Source organism: Halichondria panicea, chromosome 14 (assembly GCF_963675165.1).
Source record: "Halichondria panicea chromosome 14, odHalPani1.1, whole genome shotgun sequence".
NCBI classification, from domain to species: domain Eukaryota; kingdom Metazoa; phylum Porifera; class Demospongiae; order Suberitida; family Halichondriidae; genus Halichondria; species Halichondria panicea.
In genome coordinates this window covers 1884514-1906986 of record NC_087390.1, presented here as the reverse complement: position 1 = coordinate 1906986, position 22473 = coordinate 1884514, and the positions used below count along the sequence as shown (strand labels likewise).

Here is a 22473-nt window from a genome sequence, read left to right as displayed (position 1 = left end):
ATTCAGGTTTTCTTCCTAGGTAGTTAATGGCTTGGAGGGTGTGGCATAATTAAGTCCCAACTCAAAATCTATATAAATGCCATTATTATTACAGAGCACTGGATTAATTGCTTTGATCTGCCCACTCGCTGGGCAGCAAGAAATTAAATTGATATGATTATGCATAAAATCACAAACTATAATGTACAATACTAGTTTTGTTCAAATTCTTCATAACTGATCCTGTTTGGCTTGATAGTCCGGTACGAATATCTTGATGCCTACTTCCTGTCTCCTGGCTTTGGCCCCTCCCCCCCGGGCCAGGATGTCACCACCACCCTTGGACTTCCTCCTATAGAGGGGGACAGAAAAAGCATAGCATGTGATGCACATGCATGTATGATTGTATAGTGTTGTATCTTTGAATGGCCGTAACTTGGTGATTACATAACAGATGAAACATAATTACTATAACGACAATTATTATTATGAATACAATGTGCATTCCTAATTAAGTAAAACAAACTAGCGGTCAACACTCACTTTTGTCTCTTGTCCTCCTGTATTGCCGCTAGTATGGCCCGCCCTCTGTCATCCAGGGGGGTAGAGAAATCATCAGTATCGTCAGGGTCGTACTGGAGGTCCTGTGGAGGGCAGGAGGTAGCATACTCACATTATTCACATTATTGAGAGGATATACGTACGCGTACATATAACACATTGCATGGTACTGAAGTACATGTGTCAAGTTTATCCGTTATGTTAAAAAAGGTCACACTACAAGGGTAGGAAATAAGAAAGATTTAGATTGGCCTTTATATCCTTTATGGCATATCTTTCTACAGCTTAGGAAATTGGTAATTTCATCCTGGACACCTAGAGAGGTGTCTGGTTAGATTCTATTAAAGTAAGCGATGAGCGGAACTGCCACAGTGAGCTCACAGAGGACACCTGCACCAAGACTGCAAGAGCGCCCAGCCACTGCAGCCGAGTTATTCAGTATCTATTGTGACTGTCTTATAAGCGACCAGGTCGTTAACCTTTCCCTTTTACAATACACCCGAAATTAATGTTCCCCAACCAAATTAGTCTCAACTTTATTAGCACATGTTAGCAGCAGGTCACCTCTTTTGTGCAGCCACTTTTAGTCTGTCCAAGGGCGACCTCTATCAGCAAGTTTCACTGGCTTCTAAATTTGTATTGGCTTGATATGGGTAAGTTTAGAATTCAAATAATGGTGATAACAGATATGGAAGCAGCTGTTGAGACCATTGTTGGTTATAATGGTCAAGCAGCTTATCAATCCAGCCACCTTATGTCATACTAGGAGCACATACAAATGAATCTGATAACAATATCTGCACAGGACGGACAGACAGACAGGATGATGTAGGGCTTGAGTGCATGTACACTACAGACGTTAGGCTCCTATGGACCACCAACTAGTAACAAGTACAAGCACAAGCGACTATAGTTAACATCGCTGTATTGATCTGCGCCACTAGCCTATACGAATTACCTTAACCTGAACGACACAACTAAGTGTGGGAAAAAAATGTGTGAGCTGTAAACATAAAATTATTAGCTTTTCAGAGTCCTAAACAAGTAGCAAAACTGAGCACCCTCAGGGCATGCTGTACATGTACTTGTATCACAACAAGTTGTCTCAACTCAACGAGATTTCAAGTGTCAGATAAGCAGCTCTTTGACCTAGACCACAAGAAGTGAGTGTCTAAGCTAACAATTGGTGTGCACATCACTCTTAGCTGGCTTCAGACCACCGTGCACTATGCATACGTACCTAAAACACTATCAAGAAAAAGCTGCCCACTTGCACAACCTTACATGTAAAAAGTATGGAATTTCTTAGAAGCAGACAAAATAAATAGATTATAAAAAAACAATAATCTCACTGCATACCATTCCTACATATTTAACAAAGTAGCAGACTAAGCACTAGAGGCAACAAGGTTTTAAGTGTAGCATGTGTAATCACGTAATCAATGGTTCGGGGATTCTTTCAGCTACCATAACTTGAATTTCGTGGATTCAATTCCTGATATTCTATACACACACACACACTTGAGATTCACTACTCTATTAGGGAAAGCATAAAGGCAAGCTAGCTGGCAAACAGTAACAATTGTAAGCTGTCCCAAATCAGGAAGCTCTACCTTCCCTACTTCACTACTTCACTTGTCCTGTGACCATAGCAACTTCCTATGGAAGTACAACCATTTGTGATATAATTTATCAGTAATGACATCATAGGAACCAATGGTAAGGTAATTAATTAAAAAACTATTGTTCGCTGAAATCAAAATAAATTCCGTAAAGGCCATACAATTTTCAAATACTGCAAGGCGTAACTATTGGCTACAGGTTAGGGTACTAATAATAATAATGATCGCTTATTAAGATAACACATTAACTTTGCTAAATGCACAGCCACTACAACAATCGCTTGTTCCCTGGGGGGATACTGTACAATGTCAATATGACCCTACACCCACCCACACATCCAATTAAGGTGGCTTGTTTGGATAGCTATTCAATAGGGCAAAGAACAGAGCTACGAAAACATAACGTGACCTTCTACACTATTGGCTATAAATTATAGACCACAACTATGAACTGTTAATGGCTTACGTAGGTGTCTATAAGGTAACCAATAATTATTATGCTCTAGCTATTAATTGCAGGTTATAGAGGTCATCTTGAGCAGACCAACTGTGGCTAAGAACAAGAAGACGTGGTTCGCTAACACAGGTCCAAACACATGTATTGGGCTGGCTGAGGGTCTACTAGGTAGCCACAATAGACTGACTGCATGTACAGACACTTTGGACTGGCTTCTAACTGTTGAGCAGTTTTTAAACAAGGGCTTCTCAAGTTAGAGTCATACTACTTCAACATCCACCCCCTCACGCCCACACACCTTCACTCCGACAGTGTCCCCGTCCTTGAGCATGATAGGGGAGTTGCGAATGTTGACCTTTGCTTGACCTTTCTTACGACCTCGCTTGCTGGAGTCACTCTGTGTAAATTGTAAATTCAGAAATATTTATGGGCAGTTTGACACCAGCTGTAAATACAGGTGAGAAATTGGTACTAATTACGCACTAATTGAGAAGTGCACAGTGGTTCTATGTAATAGCAGCATGAGACCAAGTGTTTTGAAACATACAGGGACAAGCACGAGGACGAGTTGCCTGCATATTTAAAACATAAGGATTCTCATGCTATATTGTGTTTTCTACCACAATGACCCCTTACCAAATCACGCTACTTTGGGCTGTAAAAGTAGTACGTATCATAAACTAGGAATGCCTGATAAATACATTGTCATTTTATTAACTCAAAAATTCACATAATTATGCACGTCAGCAACATCATTGGCTATACTCAGTACGTATGTACGAATAGGGTGAACGCAAAAAACAGGTTCTTCAAAAGATTTCAGAGTAATTAAGCTAAGAGTATTTCACTCGACCATTATTTGCATGTGCACCTGATGAGAGTCTTGCATTTTGATCCACTCAAAACTATCCAGTTTGTGCTTGGCCATTCTCAGTCTGTCCAGAGGCATGTCCAGGTATTGGGACACGTGGGCACAAAGTGAGTATGGGGTACTGGAATGGGACGTATCATACACCACCTGTATAGGGAACTTGGAATGGAAGTGGTGCACGATATGGGAAAACACTGCACATAGTATACTAGTATTTAATATCAGTTGGGGTACACATTTTGCATGCACATAAATTATTGCTGATAACAGCATTACTGTGCATGCAGTAGCATCGGTACTAACAGTATTACTGCAATCAACATTAGGATTATCAACAGCTACATGTACTATTAATTACAGAGCCACCACAACCTCAGTGTGTGGTCCATATCCCCTCTCTCCAGGTAACCTCACACACAGGTTGAACACCACTGTAGTAGTCCTGCATGGAGGCATTTAGAACAGAGAACGATAAATTTGATGAGGAAATACGTATTAAGTGGAAACTAAACGTATTACTGTACACTGCAATGCTATACAGTATCACTTCACTTACTGTAGATCCTCTTCTTGGGGCAGCACTGTGCAGGCGACCTTTGACCCTGACGACAGCTTCAGACGTCTGCAATAGGGGAAAGATTGACTAGATGGTTGCAAAGGTTTTATAGTGCTTGGAATGAACACCACTAACTTGTTGACATAGCGGGACAATTGGGTACGGATCTACCACGCACAAAAACAATGTATATCGTCATTGATTATCTTTACCACACACACCACAGATAACTGAGGGAATGGCTTCCTGCTAACACTAAATATGGCTACCAGTAACAGTGATTCTACTAACTCTGTGAGGAAACAAGAACCAGTTGCTACCCACCCCCCAGAACAGATCACCCAGCCAGCTGAACCTGACTACGACCTTGTTGAACAACCTGACCAAGACTACTTCTGTCCTGTGAGCTTAGAGCTACTTGTTGAGCCACTCCAAACAACATGCTGCGGCCACCATATCTCCCAGCAAGCTGCCAACAGACTCACCAGAGAACTAAAACCATGCCCAATGTGCAAACAAGACAACATGGCTACTCAAGAAGACAAGTACTTCAGGAGAAAAGTTCGCCAGTTGAATGTTCGCTGTCCCCACAAAAAGAGTGGGTGTGAGTGGACGGGGGAACTGGGGAACCTGAACCACCACACCATCTCCTGTCCAAAACGTCCCTGGAAGTGCCAATATTGCGATTTTGAGTCCACCCACGATATCGGAACAAATGACCACACCCCTTGCTGTGACAATTACCCCCTGCCTTGTCCCAACCAATGTGAGATTGGTACCGTCCCTCGCTGCCAAGCTGATAGCCACCTGCTGGAGTGCCCCCTACAACTTGTGGAGTGTGAGTTTGCTGGAGCTGGATGTGACATGAAGGTTTCTCGAAGAGATCTGGCTGATCACATGACAGAGAGTGTCCAACACCACCTTCTGACAACCACCCTCCTCAACCTGCAACTAACGAGAGAGCTACACCAGAAAATGGAGGAGAAAGATCAGCAAATAGTCGACTTGCAGAAACAAGTGAAGGAACAAGGTAATAACATTGATACCAAGATTCAACAATTAGACGCAAAAGTTGCTGCTAAATTGGAAAATCTTGATACTAAAGTCGATACCAAGTTCCAAGATCTCGATGTGAAGGTTGAGCAACAAGCTAGAAACCTTGACACAAAGGTCAGTGACCTAAAGGTCAGGATGGAAGCCAACACGATGAAGTTATTGCTAAATGGGTTTTCCTACCACGAGTTTACTCTCACTAAGTTTACACAACAACAAGCGCAAGGCGGATATGGACCCTGGTTTAGTGGAGAGTTTACTGTAGAAGAGTGGAGCTTCTCATTCTGTGTGTTTACAAGAGGTATCGGATCTTGTATTGGAACACATTTGTCACTCTTCGTCAATAAAGAGCATGATGCTGTTAAAACAGAAGGTGTAGCTATCCTACACATGCTCAACCAGCTGGGTGACCATGGACACTACATGGGAACGGAAACAAGAATTTTGAAGGTTAGTCGAACATATTTTGGCGACTCAAAGAAATTCTTCCCCCTTGATCACCTAAGTTACTGTGCTGACACAAACACTCAGTACCTCAAAGACGACTGTCTCAAGTTCAGACTGTTTATGAAAGTGAAGACTCTCTAAAATTAAGAGTAGATCTACACACTCTTAGTTAGTATAAGTACACTGTGACTGTATCTTGTAGCGATTAATTAATTTTATCATCAGATGAGTGTATATACTATATACCAGCAAAACCGTACTTACTTCGTGTTTAAACGTAATAAAACATTATAGCCATCGATTACTGGAATCATGGCATAATTCCATGAGAATAGAGTTTTAGTGGTAAGCCTACATGAGATCATGAGACATGTACTGTGGACTAGGATCACTGCAAAGAATCCTGGAGTCTTAGAGAAGTATGGCTCCTTGGAGGATCCGGACCGAGAGTTACCCTAAACAACAAACCAGTCCAATTTTCTACTTTCTACTTTAGTGACCCTTTTCCATTGTTCCTGGTACAGGATCACTTCAGCTGCAAATACGTAGTCTAGTTTGAATAAAGGCCGCGTTTAGTTAGCTAGCTGCCAATTAAGCCTGCCAAACGTGCAAGTTCAAGCTTCTTATTTAGCTTTGCTCGTTTTTATTCGACATGCAACGAGGCTTTAACATCAAAATTTTCCACTATTAAAACTAGTCTAAAAGCTATCAATACTGTAAACACAGTGCTGTGGCATCCAGGTAAGCAGACTCACTCATTACAGACAAACAAACCAGACGACTACTATACCCGTGGCCGCCCACGCGCCTCAGTATCCTTCGCATAATTGGAAAAGCGCTTCAATTTGAGTACTGTAGTTGAGCATGTGCTTAAAATAACACATCTATAACTCAGAGCATGCCTCAGTTAAAAAAACTATCAATGTGCATCAAGCATTGTGCCATTTACCACCAGTAATGTACTACGATGACCACACACACCACAGATAACCGAGGGAGTGGCTGCTTGCTAACACTAACCCAGCCTAAATATGGCTACCAGTAACAGTGACTGTTCTAACTCTGTGAACCAAGAACCAGCTGCTACCCATCCCCCAGAACAGATCACCCAGCAAGCTGAACCTGACTACGATCTTGTTGAACAACCTGATAAAGACTTGTACTGTCCAGTTACCCTTGAGATTCTGGTGGAGCCACATCAAACCGACTGCTGTGGACAGCACATCTCAGAGAAAGCTGCTCAAAGGATCATCAGAGATGGCAAGCCTTGTCCTATGTGTAACAATGCTCCCTTTAAAACGCTAAAAGACAAGTTCTTCAAACGAAACACAATCAATAAATTGAATGTTCGTTGTCCCCACAAGAAGAGTGGGTGTGAGTGGACAGGGGAACTGGGGGACCTGAATCACCACACCACCTCCTGCCTAAAACGTCCCTGGAAGTGCCAATATTGCGATTTTGAGTCCACCCACGATATTGGAACAAATAACCACACCCCTTGCTGTGACAACTACCCCCTGCCTTGTCCCAACCAATGTGAGATTGGTACCTTCCCTCGCTGCCAAGCTGATAGCCACATTCTGGAGTGCCCCCTACAACTTGTGGAGTGTAAGTTTGCTGGAGCTGGATGTGACGTGAAGGTTCCTCGAAGAGATCTGGTGGGTCACATGACAGAGAGTGTCCAACAGCACCTCCTGACAGCCACCCTCCTCAACCTGCAACTAACGAGAGAGCTACACCAGAAAATGGAGGAGAAAGACCAGCAAATAGTCGACTTGCAGAAACGAGTGAAGGAACAAGGCAATACTATCGATACCAAGATTCAACAATTAGACGCAAAAGTTGATACAAAATTCCAACAACAAAAGGAAAAAGCGTATGATCTACACACAAAAGTTGCTACTAAATTTGAAAATCTTGATACCAAGTTCCAAGATCTACAGGCAATAGTTGATACCAAGGCTGATCAACAAGCTAGAAACCTTGACACAAAGGTCAGTGACCTAAAGGTCACGATGGAAGCCAACACAGTGAAGATACAGAATGATTTGTTATTGCTACTGAAAGGGTTTTCCTGCCACGAGTTTACTCTCACTGAGTTTACGAAACAACAAGCAAAAGGCGGCTATGGATACTGGAATGGTGGAGAGTTTACTACAAAAGGATGGAGGTTCTCATTCTGTGTGTATACAAATGGTGCTGAATCTGCTAATGGAACACATTTGACAGTCAGCATCTATAAACGCGATGCTGCTGCCAAAACAGAAGGTGTATCTATCCTACAGATGCTCAACCAGCTGGGTGACCATGGACACTACATAGGAACGGAAACAAGAATTTTGAAGGAGAATAGAATATGTTTTGGTGACTCGTACAAATTCTGTCCTCTGGATCGCCTAGGTTACTGTGCTGGCACAAACACCCAGTACCTCAAAGACGACTGTCTCAAGTTCAAACTGTTTATGAAAGTGAAGGCTCTCTAAATAGTAAACAACATTGGTTACTATACCGTGACTGTATCTTAGCAATTAGTGTGAATTTTGACTATTCTTGAAAGTTAAATTGATGATCCAACATAATTAATTATGAGTGTAATTAACGTCTGGTCCTGAATAGGGACTGGTTAGTAAATAGACGTAGCCTATATACATAGCCATATGAAATAATATTACTGGTCTCAATTAAAAGATATACTACACCTAAGAGGAGGATATGTACACTGGGCGTGGTTTAGACACATTTTATCCAAAAAAAGCTTGCAACTCCAGTAAGGGACGTCGAATGGCCAACGCTTGGACCAAGGGAGCTCTCGAGCATCAGTAGGAGTCGACGTGTTGCTCAACTAGCTCTTTGACGGTTGCAAAATCCGGCATAGTCTTGTTCTTTTTTGCAGTTTGCATCGTGGATTGAATTGTTGCTAGGGGGAGGTCCTTTTATAATGCTGCAGTCACGTGGTATAAGTCAGATATGCCACACCTACATGTACTATGAGGATATGCACCCCCTATATCCTCCGCTACCATGGATACATCCCCGGCTACGCCTCGGAGTAACCACAGTAGCGGGGAATATATTATGAGTGCATATCCTCCTCTTAGGTGTAGTATATCTTATATGTACACACTATTAAACAGACTATGCCCCTAACAGATTCCCAACACTAAGTACAAACTACATTGTAATAACTACATGTATTACTGACATCAATAACCCTCGTATTGTACCTCAAAGTGTGGTTGTGTAATTTGAATATCTTGGCTGGTCTGCCATTCACCACTTCCCTCACTCTCAGTAACCCTAGCAACGGCACCGTCATATTCTCCATCTGTGGAGGGGGGGGGGGGTAACTTAGCAAACACCTGAGTCTATAAACCATTCTAAAAGAACTGTAATAATTCGGTGCCGCAAAAAATACACAATTGAAAGTCTACAGATTTGCTTGCTTGCCTGTCAAGATGGCCACTATAATACAGGGAACTTTAATGGTTTACTACTTGAATCTAGGAGATATAAAAAAGTTTATCACATGACTGTCACATGACTTACAGCGGGATTTTACCACATGACTGTCACATGACTTACAGCGGGTAATGTAAGGATGGTGATCTTGAGTTCCTCGACAGTGGCCTCTTTACTGATCTCTAATACACCGACCTCGTCCAGCTGTCCGGGAACAAGGGGGTGGCAGAGGGATGGGGGGACCAGGTGGAGGGGGATCTGTGGGGGTGTGTGGTGGAGGGGTGTGAAGAGTGAGGTGTGTGACAGAATTCTGTGCAAGATGAGAAAGCATCTGGCGGGGCTACTAAAAATACTACATACATGTACATTGTACGTAGTTTGTGTGATCATACTGTCAGAACATGTGTGTTAAACCCCAGCTAGGGAACGTACGTCCTGAGGGAGGTTAGCTGGTGGGTGGGGGGAGGGACTGGACTCAGGGGAGTAGAGGTACACTTGGAGACGAATAAAACCCTGCACATGTATGAGGGGGTGGGCGTGGTAAAAACAATACTGATGTCATAATTAATCTGTCATTTTGCATACATACATGTACATGCATGTACACGTGTGAAATCCATTTACAATAATTTTGTATGCATTACTGAACAACAGTGCACTCACTTTGGGAGGTAGTCTTCCTTCTGCAAGGAGCAGTACGTCACCAGACTTCAGTCTCTCCTGTTCCAGACTGGCATCCTAGTAAAATAACACCACCAGTTGGCAAACTATTAACACATCAGTGTATGTATAGAGAAGATAACCCTAACCCTAACCCGGCCAGTACTATACAGTTACTGCACTGTACTGCATGATTGTACTATACAGTCATGCAGGTGCTGCCTCCATGCATGCACACACCTCATCTTCCAACACGTCAGCTGCTTCTCCGCACCAGTTGGTCCTTTGCAGGTGCCAGTCTCCGCCTACATATACAGTGGTATAATTATATGCATTGAGTACTTCTAATATTAGATAGATACGTAAAATGGACCTCTAAAGAAGCACACACATTAGCCGAGAATTAAGACAACATTATTAATGTATATATATAATAATTATTATAGTCAAATGTGATCAGATATACTAATGGAAATGCTGGAGGTGTAGTTTAGGGTATTCCCCTAGCTCCAGCTCACCCGTCAGTCCGAGGGCTGTCACCATGACACACATACACTCCCTTACAGTCACATCCCTCCCCAGGATCACCTCACACACACCCACACTCGACACACCAGCGCTCAACAGCTGACAATTGAGAGCAACCTGCAGAGATCCCGCAGCCAGGACGGAAATATTAAATTTAGCTGTCCAATGAAATACAGGGCCGCTTTTACATGTACTTAAGCGCCCCTGGACATTCCCCCCATAATTATAGCACCATACTTATAACATTTGTTTTATAACATTTGTTTTTGTAATAATTATATATACTATAGTCTCGCTACATTTAATGTAATTATAAAAGCGGCACCATAATTATGCAATTATATATGGTTGCACCTGATTACTGGTTGGTGCTTGGCCTGATTCCAGAATGATCCTCTGTCCAGGACTGATTCCAGCGTCAGTCAGTGTCTGAGACTCATACAGCGGAGGCCCTATTCCAGTGACATCATCATCACCACGGAGACGACATTCACCTGCCATTTAAGAAAATTCTAATCAACACTTTCTTATAGCAGATTTATTTATGCTCACCAATAAATTGCTGGTTGCTAGCTGTTGTCAAGGCCATTGTTTTGAGCGTGGCGACACATTCGTCTTTTCCTACCTCCACTGGAAACACAGGATACAACCCAGTAGCATCAGTGAGAGGCTGGGGATACAGGGGAAGAGTGAGGGTGGTCTATATTATAGGATTATACGTACACTATAGTTAAAAAAATTAAACTGTAGAGCTGTAACCATTATTGAAGGGTGCATATGTGTGTATGTGTGTGTGTGTGTGTGTGTGTGTGTGTGTGTGTGTGTGTGTGTGTGGTTCTCACCAGTAGCCTGCTCTCAATGATGACTGACAGCATCTTGCTGTGTTTGTCTGCTACAGAGTGAGCTAGTGACTTCACACTGCAACCATGACAATACATGATGTTATCTAGGTAATTATTATTATATGCATGTAATACGGTATCTTTAAACCACCGTAACTTAATGTTCTAATTACAAGATTTCACGATTTTCTGAATGCTTGACTAGGTCATTTTCAAGGCCAATTTTGGTGGGGGAAAAGTCCAAAATTAGGCCTGACAACATTTTATGAACTAAAAACGATCATCATCTGGACGAACTCATTGTCAGAAAATCACAAATATCAATAAAATTGGACCACTAGAACTGAACCTCAAAAGAATACGACAAAAATTAATATGAGACTGTAATCATCAATTATGCTTTCTCTAGCAAGAACCTCACCCTTTCTTGATACTCCTCTCCACTGTGAGCCTGTCTCCATCCTGTAGCTTCAGCTCCTCTAGAGTGCTGCCATCCTATAAAAGGGAGGAATCTTGCTGACAGTTAGTGTAGATAGACATGCAAGTAATGATTAATTCAACGCAAACTATTACCAATCTGCACACAACACGAGGATGGTAGGGGAACCTAACGATTATAGACCACACCTTCCCTCACCTTGCTAGGAGAAAGGACAACGATGGGTGTCTGTGTGTCCTGTATCTCAGAGAGCTTAACATGGCTGATGGTCACATGACTGGGAGGGATCTCTAGTAGCTCCGACAGGGACACCTATCACACATGGAGACACATTAATATACGTTATAATTTGGAGACAAAGATTTTTAACAGTTGCCCATTTGGGATGAAGCAATATAGCTATACGTACGTATGTGCATACGATACTGTGTTTCACTAATCATACCAAGGATATCTCACACAATAGTACAATTCATGTAAATACAAAAATGAAGGCTTTCTTCGATTGATACTCACTCAATGAACATCAACACAATCATCTCACCCTCAGTTGACTAATAGTTGAGTTCTTGGGGAAACCACTGCTCAGTTCACACTCTCCTTCCTCCGATGGGTACGTCACATGCAGCAGGATCGGATCACATGACCATCCCACCGCTATGGCTTCACCTCCCACAGTCTGACCGTCCCACACAAACAGCTGAGAGTTGTTGGTGATACCAGCATCAGCCACACTCGTCTGATCATTGCCTGAATAAAGAATGAATTACATAATACGAGTTGTAATGGACTATTATTGTATGGATCGAGCACACTACACATTTTTGAGAGAGATAGGATTTTACAAGCCACGGATATAATTTCATGTACATATACCTGAGACCAGGTCGTAGAGGTGTGTGCCAGCTGGGAGGGTCTTGGCTGTGTGTATTACTACATGGTCAGCATCGTAGAGACTAGAGTACGTCTAAGAGGGAGAAAAACATTTGATATTTTCACTAGCAAACTGTTAAGTGCATGTCTTCATTTATTTCAGTGGGTACCGATCACGAACTTGTTTGACATTGGTTTTCAATGTAGTGAGTTCCCTACAATAACTCGGCTATTCTGTGACTACAAGGCTTCCCATAATAAATCTAGTAAGCTCTATATCATGTAGTCATACAAAGAACACACAGTATAATTATAGCTCTGGTACATACTTACCTCAGCAATGGCTTCCTTGAGCTCACCAATGCTCTTCCTCCGGTCTACACTCAGCACACAAGGATCAGAGCCCTGCAGTATGGAGAGGTTGGTATATATACATTAGCTTCATAAGTATAGTATAAGCAAGGTGCAGTATACAAGAAGTACTCTATAGACACAGCTAGTGGCACATGCATAAATAATTATAACATGTAAAAACAAGGATCTGCATGAGCCCTCAGAAAACTGAGTTTTATAGGGTGCATACGGTAAATATAGACTGACACAAACTATACTATGTAGCTTGCATGCAGTTCTGCATTGAGCTTGGCACACTACCAAAACACCAATTAATCACATACAGTTCATTCAATATAAACAGGTCTACTAATAGATATATCGATACGTATATATAAATGTCACAAAAACGATACACTAAAGCGCACTACATGCACATATTGTACATTGGTAGTATATATGTAATTAAAAACTGAAACTATAGTCAATGCTGAGCTGACAAGTATCGATCATAGACCTCCTCCACCACTCTGTGTGCATTGTAGTCCTCGTCTCTAACTCTCCTCTTGTACCATCGAACCAGGAGAGAGTACAGGATGAATCCAAGAAGACTGATGCCTACTCCAACCCCACACATTGTTAATGTGACTTTGCGTATGGATGGAGAAATCTCAGCAATACTAAGAGATGATAACAACACCAAAACCATACATCCACCAAACAATCCTCTCATGTTGTATGGAGCTTGAGCACAAACTAATTCCATCATGGCACTAAAAAGCAAGATTGTGAGCAATCCTCTAGAAATTGAAATAAAGACGATTGTAACATAATGGATTTCATCTAAATCCCCGTATTTGCTTTTTAGTAGTTCCATAATTAGAAACACAATACTAACAACCGTGATAAGGAGAGAAATTATTCCAATTCTTCTAAGGATGCTGGGAAGTTTGTTACGTATCACTGGGTATAGCATAAACTCATAAAAGACAGTCCAAATCATTCCACACCAGTAATAGTGATATGTGAACAAGGGCAGAAGCTTTGAAACATAACAATTCCAATCAGGAGGATAAACAATAGCATAAGATAGTGGATGGAAGAGTGCAAGTGAGCACCCAAGAAGCCATAGCGTTAAGCAGAGGGGCAACAAACGTAGGATGGTCTTCACATTTTCAACTTGCTCTGTAGTGAATGGTCCACCGTATCTCGACTTTCCCAGGTCCATTCTTGAAGGTACGTCTTCCTCCCAGTATGTGAGAGCACTGCCATTGAGGGGAGTTTTGTGCTTAGCTGCAAACTTGAGAACACAGTAGATGGTTTTGAGGGACTGAGATGACTTTGGTTCAATTATCAGCCATTTTTTAGTTAGGAGGAAGTCAAGAATAAGAACAACACTCATACACAAAGGTGGCAGCAAACTGTAAAGTTGGACAACCCAGTGTGATAATTGACTGTTACACGAAACACCGGAATTAATGGGCATATCAGAAACAGTAGGGATCCAAACACCAGCATACATACTGAATGCAAACCAGGCAATAAAACTAGTGATATTGGTAGATGAAGCATCAGGCATCTGATCCAGGCCTAGTTGTAGTGAGGTAACAAAGCATGCTACTGCAGCTACTATAAGGAGACTCCAACCTATGCAATACAAGACACTCACAACATACACGTAATGTGTAATGTCAGGAACTAGGGTGAAGGCACTAGAAAGCAAACTTATGAGGAACAACAGTACAAAACTGTATTTCATCACTCTGTAGTTCCCCAGCTTAGCGTCGGCTAGCCATCCAAAGAAAACAGCTCCCAACAAACCAAACACAACTGGGACAGTATAGAGCCATTTCGAAATTACAAAATTGACATCAAGTCGTTGACAGAACACATGCAATACATGGGAGACTGATACACAGGCTATAGTCAACAGCATAATCCAGAATCCAGACCAGAACGAGAAAGGCTCCCTTGGAATAGAACCACCTCACTTTGTACTTGTACTTGCAGCCATTCCTTGATACCAGAGGGCTCCCTCCATTCGTAGAGTTAGTTTGTCTCATTCAAACGCATGCACGCACATATATATACACACATGCATGTATATAGAAATGGTTGCTATACACACTATACTGTAACTATAGGTACTATAAATATAGCTATAGGAGAACAATCTATTGCCCTATTCTCTTGCACGGACACACACTTGTGCAAATTGTCTAAAATGCTGGTTCATACATGTATAATATAATAGTGAAACATTAACTACTTTCCCTAAACGGTCATGAATCACATTGCTATATAATTATTAAGAGTGGGTGGGTTTCAATATTACGGTGGCCCTGAGTGCTACTCCAGTTGGTAGTTGGCAGTTGGCAGTTGGCAGTTGGCAGTTGGCAGTTGGCAGTTGGCAATTGGTAGTTGGCAGTTGGCAGTTGGCAGTTGGCAGTTGGCAGTTGGCAGTTGGTAGTTGGCAGTTGGCAGTTGGTAGTTGGCAGTTGGCAGTTGGGAGTTCGTGACCTTTAAACTTTGCAGTTAGCAAATGTTGTATATAGATCTTTGCACTGCCTCTAATCTTTTAACCATAACTTTAAATAGCCTCAATAGAATCTAAAAGTGCCATGCAAAACCTGTTTCTATAATTCCCCCCTCCCTGCTGGGATCTGGGAATATAGGTACATGAGGATTAGACTTGAAATGATCTCCCTACCTAGATGTGTACATATAAGATTAATATTGCCGTCCTAGGCCAGCTAGATATCGGTGCCAGTATCATAATTTAAAAGCAAGCTAATTATTGTTGCAAAGTTTAGGTTACGAACTACCAACTACCAACTGGCAACTGCCAACTACGTGTTTGAACTATCAAGTAGCAACTGCAAACTACCAACTACGCATTTGAACTATCAAGTAGCAACTGCGAACTACCAACTACGCGTTTGAACTATCAAGTATGAACTACCAACTAGAGTTACTGTAGCGCTCAGGGCCACCGTACAATATTCATACATTCCATCTATTGTTAATATAACCTCAAAACTCATCAAACAATGAGTGTCCATTGACAAACTGTTTACATACATGTAGATGCAAATAACGAAAACAAACGTTAGCAGTACATGCATGTACAACTTGTATAAAAATCCCACGTTTGTGATTACAATTATACACAAGTCGTATCATCTATAACACTACTAAAAATAAATGAAAGCACCGCAGGTGCTGATGCCTCGGTAGAGGTGCCAAAGCTACATAACATAATAATATTATTCTTATTATAGCTAGCTTTTATACACACATTGATTGATTTATAATTATCATGACGAATAATTTTGCTGCATGCGGGAAACTCAAATAGTGGGTAATGATCGACCATGATTGTTGTTAAAAACGATCGATGCCAAAAGTTCAAGTCTAAAATTATGGCAAGTCAGCAGGTCAGCAGAGCCTTGCAGCTCTCTTCTCACTCAGCACTCTGCAGCTACCAATAGCTAGCGTTCTAGTGCAGAGCTAACTACTAAGTAGAGTAGCAACACTCGATGAATAAATTTTGCTACGGACTCTTCTGAAAAGACTGCAATATAATGGCATTCCAAGTAAGCAAAACTAGGCATAACTCGAGAACGAAGCTTTATTTTGCAAATCCAACCATTGCAAGCCAAGAAAACATGACTAGAAGCCTATAGAAACTCTTACTTGCACTTCATTGATCCTTGAGCAGCTGAAATAGTCTACACACACAGACACACAAACACACTACCGTATACCTCGCTTGCGCATGCGCACCGAGGCATAATAACATTTGTTGTGGGTAAAACTTATTCACTACAGTAGAACCTCGCTAATCTGGACCTCTTTACTCCGAAATCCAGATAAAACGGCAAACTGAAAAAGAGGAGGGGCTGTCAATAGAATAAACTATTGCGCATGCGCAATCTAACTTTCTTTGCTGAATCAGCGATAATAAACTGCTCAAATATAATGGCCCCTGCAAAGAAAACGAAGAGAGCTCACAAGACTCACTGTATTGGAGAGATAAAATACTATTCCAGCTAGCAGCTTCCCTTCTGGCCACAGTAATAATTATCATAATACATGTACAAAAGTGTCTTCGTTAATGATAATTATTCATTAATCAATTGTTAATCCAGAAATGTCATGTATTCGGATGGGGTCTGGTCCGGTTCTATTCAGATTAGCGAGGTTCTACTGTACTCATAATAAAAAGCTCTCCTTGTAAAAACAAACACCTCTATATACCACATTCGTACAACTACATAATTATATAATTATTTCCGTAACATAATAAACCACACCCACCTCGTCAATTCTCTGCAGTGCTCCGTTGGCCAGCACAAACTCCAGTGAGAAATGAATGATAAGTTGAAGTGTGTTGATGGCGATGTCATACTCATATCTGTGCAGTTTAATACATATTTACTATGGCCACAAGTAAATCTCTTAGACTAATCACCGAATATAACTATTTTATTCTATAAAATAGAGACCATACATACGTGGAAGCACAAGAACAAGAACCTGCTAACCATGCACGAATCCAAAGAGCACCATACAATCCTGTGCCTTTATGACCCAGTTATACACATACAACTGCAACCACTAATTGTCTCTCTCTCTACTTTACAACCCAAACAGTAACAACAAGAGATTTCCCTCATAAAAACTGCAGAACGGCTATTCCATTACACATGTATATTACGTGACACTCCTAAAGGCACAGTGTATATCCATTGAGCCAACTCGTGAAGAGGTGTGGTTGGTCACACCCTCACTGCCCTCACCTCTCCTGGTCCAGTATTGTGTTAGCCCGGGCCACCTCCACTTGAAATCTCTCAGGAACACCAAATAATTTGTTGCCTAACGCTGTGAAGTGTGAAAGGAATATAACGATATGCAAACCACAGCAGTCCCCACCTTGAGGTGGTCTCTGCATGTCCTTCTTCCTGTAGAAGAGCATGTAAGCGCTCTGCTTGCCCTGGTACATCTTCTCCATCTGTTTGGCCCTGATGGGAGATACGTGGGTGTCGTTGAACTCAAACCAGCACTGCCCTTGGGCTGGAGGGGACCTGTGAGGGGGAGGGGGAGGGGGCGGGCCGATATCTGGTATTAAAGGTTTGACACACAGACATAGAACAGAATACTAAATTAATACCCTTTACATGTACTTCTTCCTAACTTACTCTTTCTTCACAGGTTTTTTCTTCCCTTCCCCGCCATTCTTCTTGTCTTGGCCACTCTCGCTAGCTCCACCCCTCACTGCATCGACGCTATCACCTTTAGTTGAAACTGTGAGGAGTGAAGAAATGGACACTATACATTTCAGATAGTGTCAAGTTTTTACAACAAATGCTAAGCCTATAAAACGTGTGGTCTCAAACGATTGATGGAGAGTGGGATGTAGTTGAAAGTCTCTCACCATACGATATTATAAATGTACGGGAAGGGAAAGTTGAGACTGATGCATGATAGTCACCTGCTGTACCTGTACCTTGTGACTCCGCCTCCTCTCCACCCTCAGCATTGACGGCCTGCTCTACATTGACCCTCACAATAAGGGGACTGCCCCCTGACTTATCACCAGAGGAAGCTGTGTTCAAGAGATATGGTTAAGGAAAAGATTCGTTAAGCCATCCATCCATAAATCCCCCCTAATGAAACACAGTCATGGTAAAAGTCAATGTCATTTTGTTGCATTAATGATCTTTACCAATCACTTGATTCATACCCCACACCACACCTTGTTGTGTGTCTGTCTTGTTGGCTCCACCCAGTGACACTAGGTTAGATTCGTTGACTGAGAACAAGTCGGGACAGCTACCCAGGAACTGTGTGTGTGGGGGAGTAATTAATAATTATATCATAAAATGGCAACTTTGATATCACATTTATAATAATTGAAAATCACACATATTTGGCAAGTAAATGCACAATAATGGATCGAAGTAAGTTAAGTTTACAGTCATACTGTAGCTACCCTGGAGAAGTGACCACACCTTTGTAATGGGCCCAAACTGCTTCTTGAACCTCTTGTTCCACGTCACTCCAGTCTTGTCCTGTAGAGCCTGCATACAGATAATTTCCATCAAAGCAAACAATGCATGTGCTATAAAACTGCTAACAGAATTCATAATAATATTATATCCTAACATACACCAACATAACACACTACGATTGTTCAGTAAATTAACCCTACCCCCCACACACCTTAGTGAGCTTGGAGATGGTGGCAGACCCTCCACATTGTTTGAGTAGCTCCAGCATGAGGTCAGCAGGGTTATCAAAGTCAATGAGGTCCACACTACCAGAGGCCGGGTCCCGTGGCAACTGGACCACTTCCTCGTCCTGGGAGGGGAGGGGTGGAGTAGTATGTGTAGCTACAATTAATGGAACTCTTCCACCACTGAAGAGGGTCAACTGTGATATAAAAGCCAGGCATCCAGGTCTCAAATGAGCAGGTACAAAACAACTCTTCAACTCTGTATAATAATGGCCAAAACGTTGTGCCCCTTTATATAGGCATTCCCTGTACAATTATACTCTTACTGTACCAACAGGTACAGTAGAACCTCGATTATCCGGACACCTTGGTTCCAGAAGCAGGCCGGATAAGTGAATATGCCGGATAATCGAATAGATAAACCACACCTTGATCCACCCACTTTATTGATAAACAGCAGTGCCACATTGTGTCTGCGCATGCGCAAAAGATAAGCAGGCATGTCTCCATGGTAACAGCTGCAACGCGCATGCGCATTTGAGGGACACGCCCATTTTCTGATCTGATAACAAGAAAACTGCCAAGCCGGATAATCGAGGGCCGGATAAGGTTCTACTGTACTCCCTAACATTGTCAAGAATATGAAACCACCTAATGAGAATGTAGAAGTATTAAAGGCAAAATATAATAAAGTACATGTATGGACAGTCTACAGAGATAAGGTTGACTCACGGGGGAAGCCCAAGTTCCAAGTCCATCAATGTCCCGAATGTAGGCAGTGTAGTGTCCGGAGTGAGTGCTGCCACTGTGAATGACCACCGAGAACAGCTCGTACACACTGCTACCCCCCACAGAGCCATCCTCACAGTAGGGGGCCATGTCCAACTCAAGTGGGAACTTGAATTTGCTAGTGTCCTGGAGGTTATAGTTTGGAATACTTGAAATGTGTCTATTGTACGGTCAGCCAAGTTATAAGCACACGTAAAACGTTTTTTTTCTCATACATAGCGATTATGCAATTTGTGGTCTTAAGTAAATAGCTCAAACATTGTACTACTACCAGTTTCTTACCTTATATCTCTCACCCTTCTCGTAGTCATAGAGAAACCTTAGGAGGGCTATCGTGAGGATCTGTGGCAGCTGCCGAATCTTGCAGCCCTGAGGAGTGCATGTAAAGCAATGGTGCAATGTGTAGCATTGTTGTGTAACATAATAATTATCACTTTCATTAAGCTGTACAGGCTTTTAGTTGTATGGCAATTTCTTCAAAACTGTAGTGCCTTCTATAAGTCTTTCAGACTACAGGGATGTGCCCACACTGGTCGGTGGTGGTTGGTACTAACCACCTTCTAGGCCTATAGTAGTTTACCACAGGTTAGGCAAAAAATGTAGTGGCCACCACTTCGAAAATGCACATCACTATGGCAACAGTAAACGAGTAGTCTGTCATTATTTTAAGAATGCAACTCTCACCCTCTTAGCGTCGACAAGCTTGCCACACTTCTCACAACGATATTGGTTGGCTCCCTCCAGCAACTCTTGTTCGATGTACGACTCCTGGAGCACCCCCTCCAAAGTGGGGCTAGTGGAGAGGGCCATGGCCAGATCTAGGTATTCTTGTTCCCTTTCACTCACACGACCACACACCTGACAGATTATCTGACGGAGAGGGAGGGGGAATTGAAGTTAGGAAGATGGATTTTGGGAGTGGGGGATTATTGGGGAAGAAGGGAAAGTAGGTTCTAATTGCAATATCTATAACACTCACTTACTTACCTGTTGCACAAAGACGCCATGATAGAGCTTAGAGATGAGCTGCTCTCCTGAGGTGCCCAGTAAAGAGGACTCGATGGCACTGAACAGTATCCGATTCAACTCCTGTACATCGTGCTGCTGGAACTCCTGAGAATGGAGGGAGAGATAGTGGAGAAGCGAGTGGTGAGTGGCTCGATTGAGAGTGGGAGAAATTACTATACATTACAAGCTAGGGCATACACCCTTCTGTTTATAATACGTACGTTAACAACTAATAATTCTAATGCACTAATAATATTATTGTGAAAGCAAGATTTAGAGTGTTATAAGGCTGTACCACTTGTAACCCTCGGTGACGTACAGTTGTACAGTGGATCAGCACTGCTCTACAAACAATGCTCCCTACTTCATATTCAATATTCATGCTGTTACTGCATTAACCACATACCTCACTGTTGCTCCAACCAAAGCTGTTTGTGAGAGCGTCCACACTGCAACTCTGCTGGTTGAGCAGAAGGAGATTGGCAAACAACTTCTGCAGCTGGACAGGAATCACTCGCACCTGAGCACAGACAGAGATTATAGAGATGTGCTAAACAGCCAGAGGGCAGCCATGACAACAATCAAACTACAATGGAACCAACCACCCTCTGAACAAAAGCCCACAGGTCCCAAATGAACAGTTTGTGTAGAACTTCTCAACAAAGGCCACATCCGTAAAACACTGTATAAAGTGTGTTCCACTATAATTATAGGGCGTTAATTTTTCCTAGACAACTGCAAATAGTTAATAATTATAGTGCTCCTGGTTACCATGGAGTTGTCTGCTCCCTCCTGAGTGGAGAAGATGCCCAACTCTGTCTCAGTCAGTTTGAATAGTTCCTCTGCAGTACAGTGGGTAGATTCATTAATGGTGGTGCTCATTGAGAGCACATTACTTGTTGAGCTAACAGACACTGACACATGAGGTGAGAACCAATAACACTGAAATCTGCCCACTTGCCACATTTGCTGGATCATTTGCATACAAAAAATTTAGCATATCAATTTTGTGAACAGGAAAATGATCACAATTTTAAAAAAAGTATTAGATCTATCTACAAGCAAGTTGTGCATATACCAGTCTCTGCCAACTGTCCCGAATTAGCCGAGACTGTCCCAGATGTAGATCTAGCACCCCTGTACCCAAAGAAACTTGCATTCAGTCATGTTCATTCACCAAGATATGCTCAACGGTAAACTGCATGGATACTACCATCCAATAGAGTCATGTACACGAGTCACCTATGTAGCTAATTCCCATCGCTTCAGTACTTATAAAACTCAACTTTTATGAACAGGATACAAATTTGCCTACCTCTCAACTCTGGAGTGAAATGCAGAGTCTGTAACAGTGAGTTGAGGTAGCAGGTGGCACCAAGGTTACTGAGACCACACAGCCTCGTGTTGTTCCGGGGGGTGGGTGGGCGGGGCACTCGTGAGCTCTCGTTATCCCCTGCAGACTTTGCATCGTACTCGACAGTCTCCTCGTCAAACAGACCCTCAAGCATTGTGTGTGTGGGGGTGAGATCAGGTGGGTAGTCGACTATCGGTCGGCAATGGACACAACCCTGTAGGAATTGTACAATAGTAGATCAATGATCCACATCAGACTTACTGAGCTACCCTCGATCGATCTGCTTATATATTATACTTGTCTTATGTCTTTATAGTTTCTTTAATATAGCTGGAGCCAATGAATAGCTGGTCAGTACGTTTACGGCGCAGCTAATTATATTTAGAGTCTCTCATAATTATTAA

At 42.2% G+C, this 22473-nt stretch overlaps 3 protein-coding genes across 6 annotated transcripts; 2 read left to right on the top strand and 1 right to left on the bottom strand.

Annotated features, from left to right (window-relative positions):
- Positions 1-98: 98 nt before the first annotated feature.
- LOC135347425 (ubiquitin carboxyl-terminal hydrolase 40-like) lies at positions 99-22444 on the bottom strand. 4 transcript variants are annotated; one of them, XM_064545421.1, is made up of 36 exons: positions 22331-22443; positions 22031-22283; positions 21487-21557; positions 21122-21235; positions 20695-20820; positions 20392-20577; positions 19990-20076; positions 19651-19833; positions 18906-19043; positions 18695-18763; positions 18439-18526; positions 18175-18288; positions 17882-17987; positions 17616-17767; positions 17483-17564; positions 17001-17097; positions 12681-12752; positions 12351-12441; positions 12019-12224; positions 11673-11786; positions 11457-11530; positions 11036-11111; positions 10746-10863; positions 10548-10687; positions 10184-10310; positions 9906-9970; positions 9669-9743; positions 9438-9518; positions 9129-9263; positions 8771-8871; positions 4047-4112; positions 3863-3932; positions 3491-3637; positions 2918-3016; positions 523-623; positions 99-331 (listed from the first exon to the last, which is right to left on the bottom strand). In XM_064545421.1, the coding sequence occupies exons 2-36, from the start codon at positions 22221-22223 to the stop codon at positions 211-213; spliced, it is 3885 nt and encodes a 1294-aa protein (XP_064401491.1). In that variant the 5' UTR covers positions 22224-22283; positions 22331-22443; the 3' UTR covers positions 99-210. The 4 variants fall into 4 exon arrangements, with proteins under 4 accessions (XP_064401491.1, XP_064401492.1, XP_064401493.1 ...); XM_064545422.1 differs by having other exon boundaries at positions 18184-18288; XM_064545423.1 differs by having other exon boundaries at positions 18190-18288.
- LOC135347432 (TNF receptor-associated factor 5-like) lies at positions 4269-5789 on the top strand. Its single transcript, XM_064545434.1, has one exon. It carries the CDS (start codon positions 4308-4310, stop codon positions 5685-5687), a length of 1380 nt encoding a protein of 459 aa, XP_064401504.1. The 5' UTR covers positions 4269-4307; the 3' UTR covers positions 5688-5789.
- On the top strand, positions 6548-8129 carry LOC135347430 (TNF receptor-associated factor 5-like). Its single transcript, XM_064545432.1, has one exon. It carries the CDS (start codon positions 6578-6580, stop codon positions 8027-8029), a length of 1452 nt encoding a protein of 483 aa, XP_064401502.1. The 5' UTR covers positions 6548-6577; the 3' UTR covers positions 8030-8129.
- Positions 22445-22473: the final 29 nt, after the last annotated feature.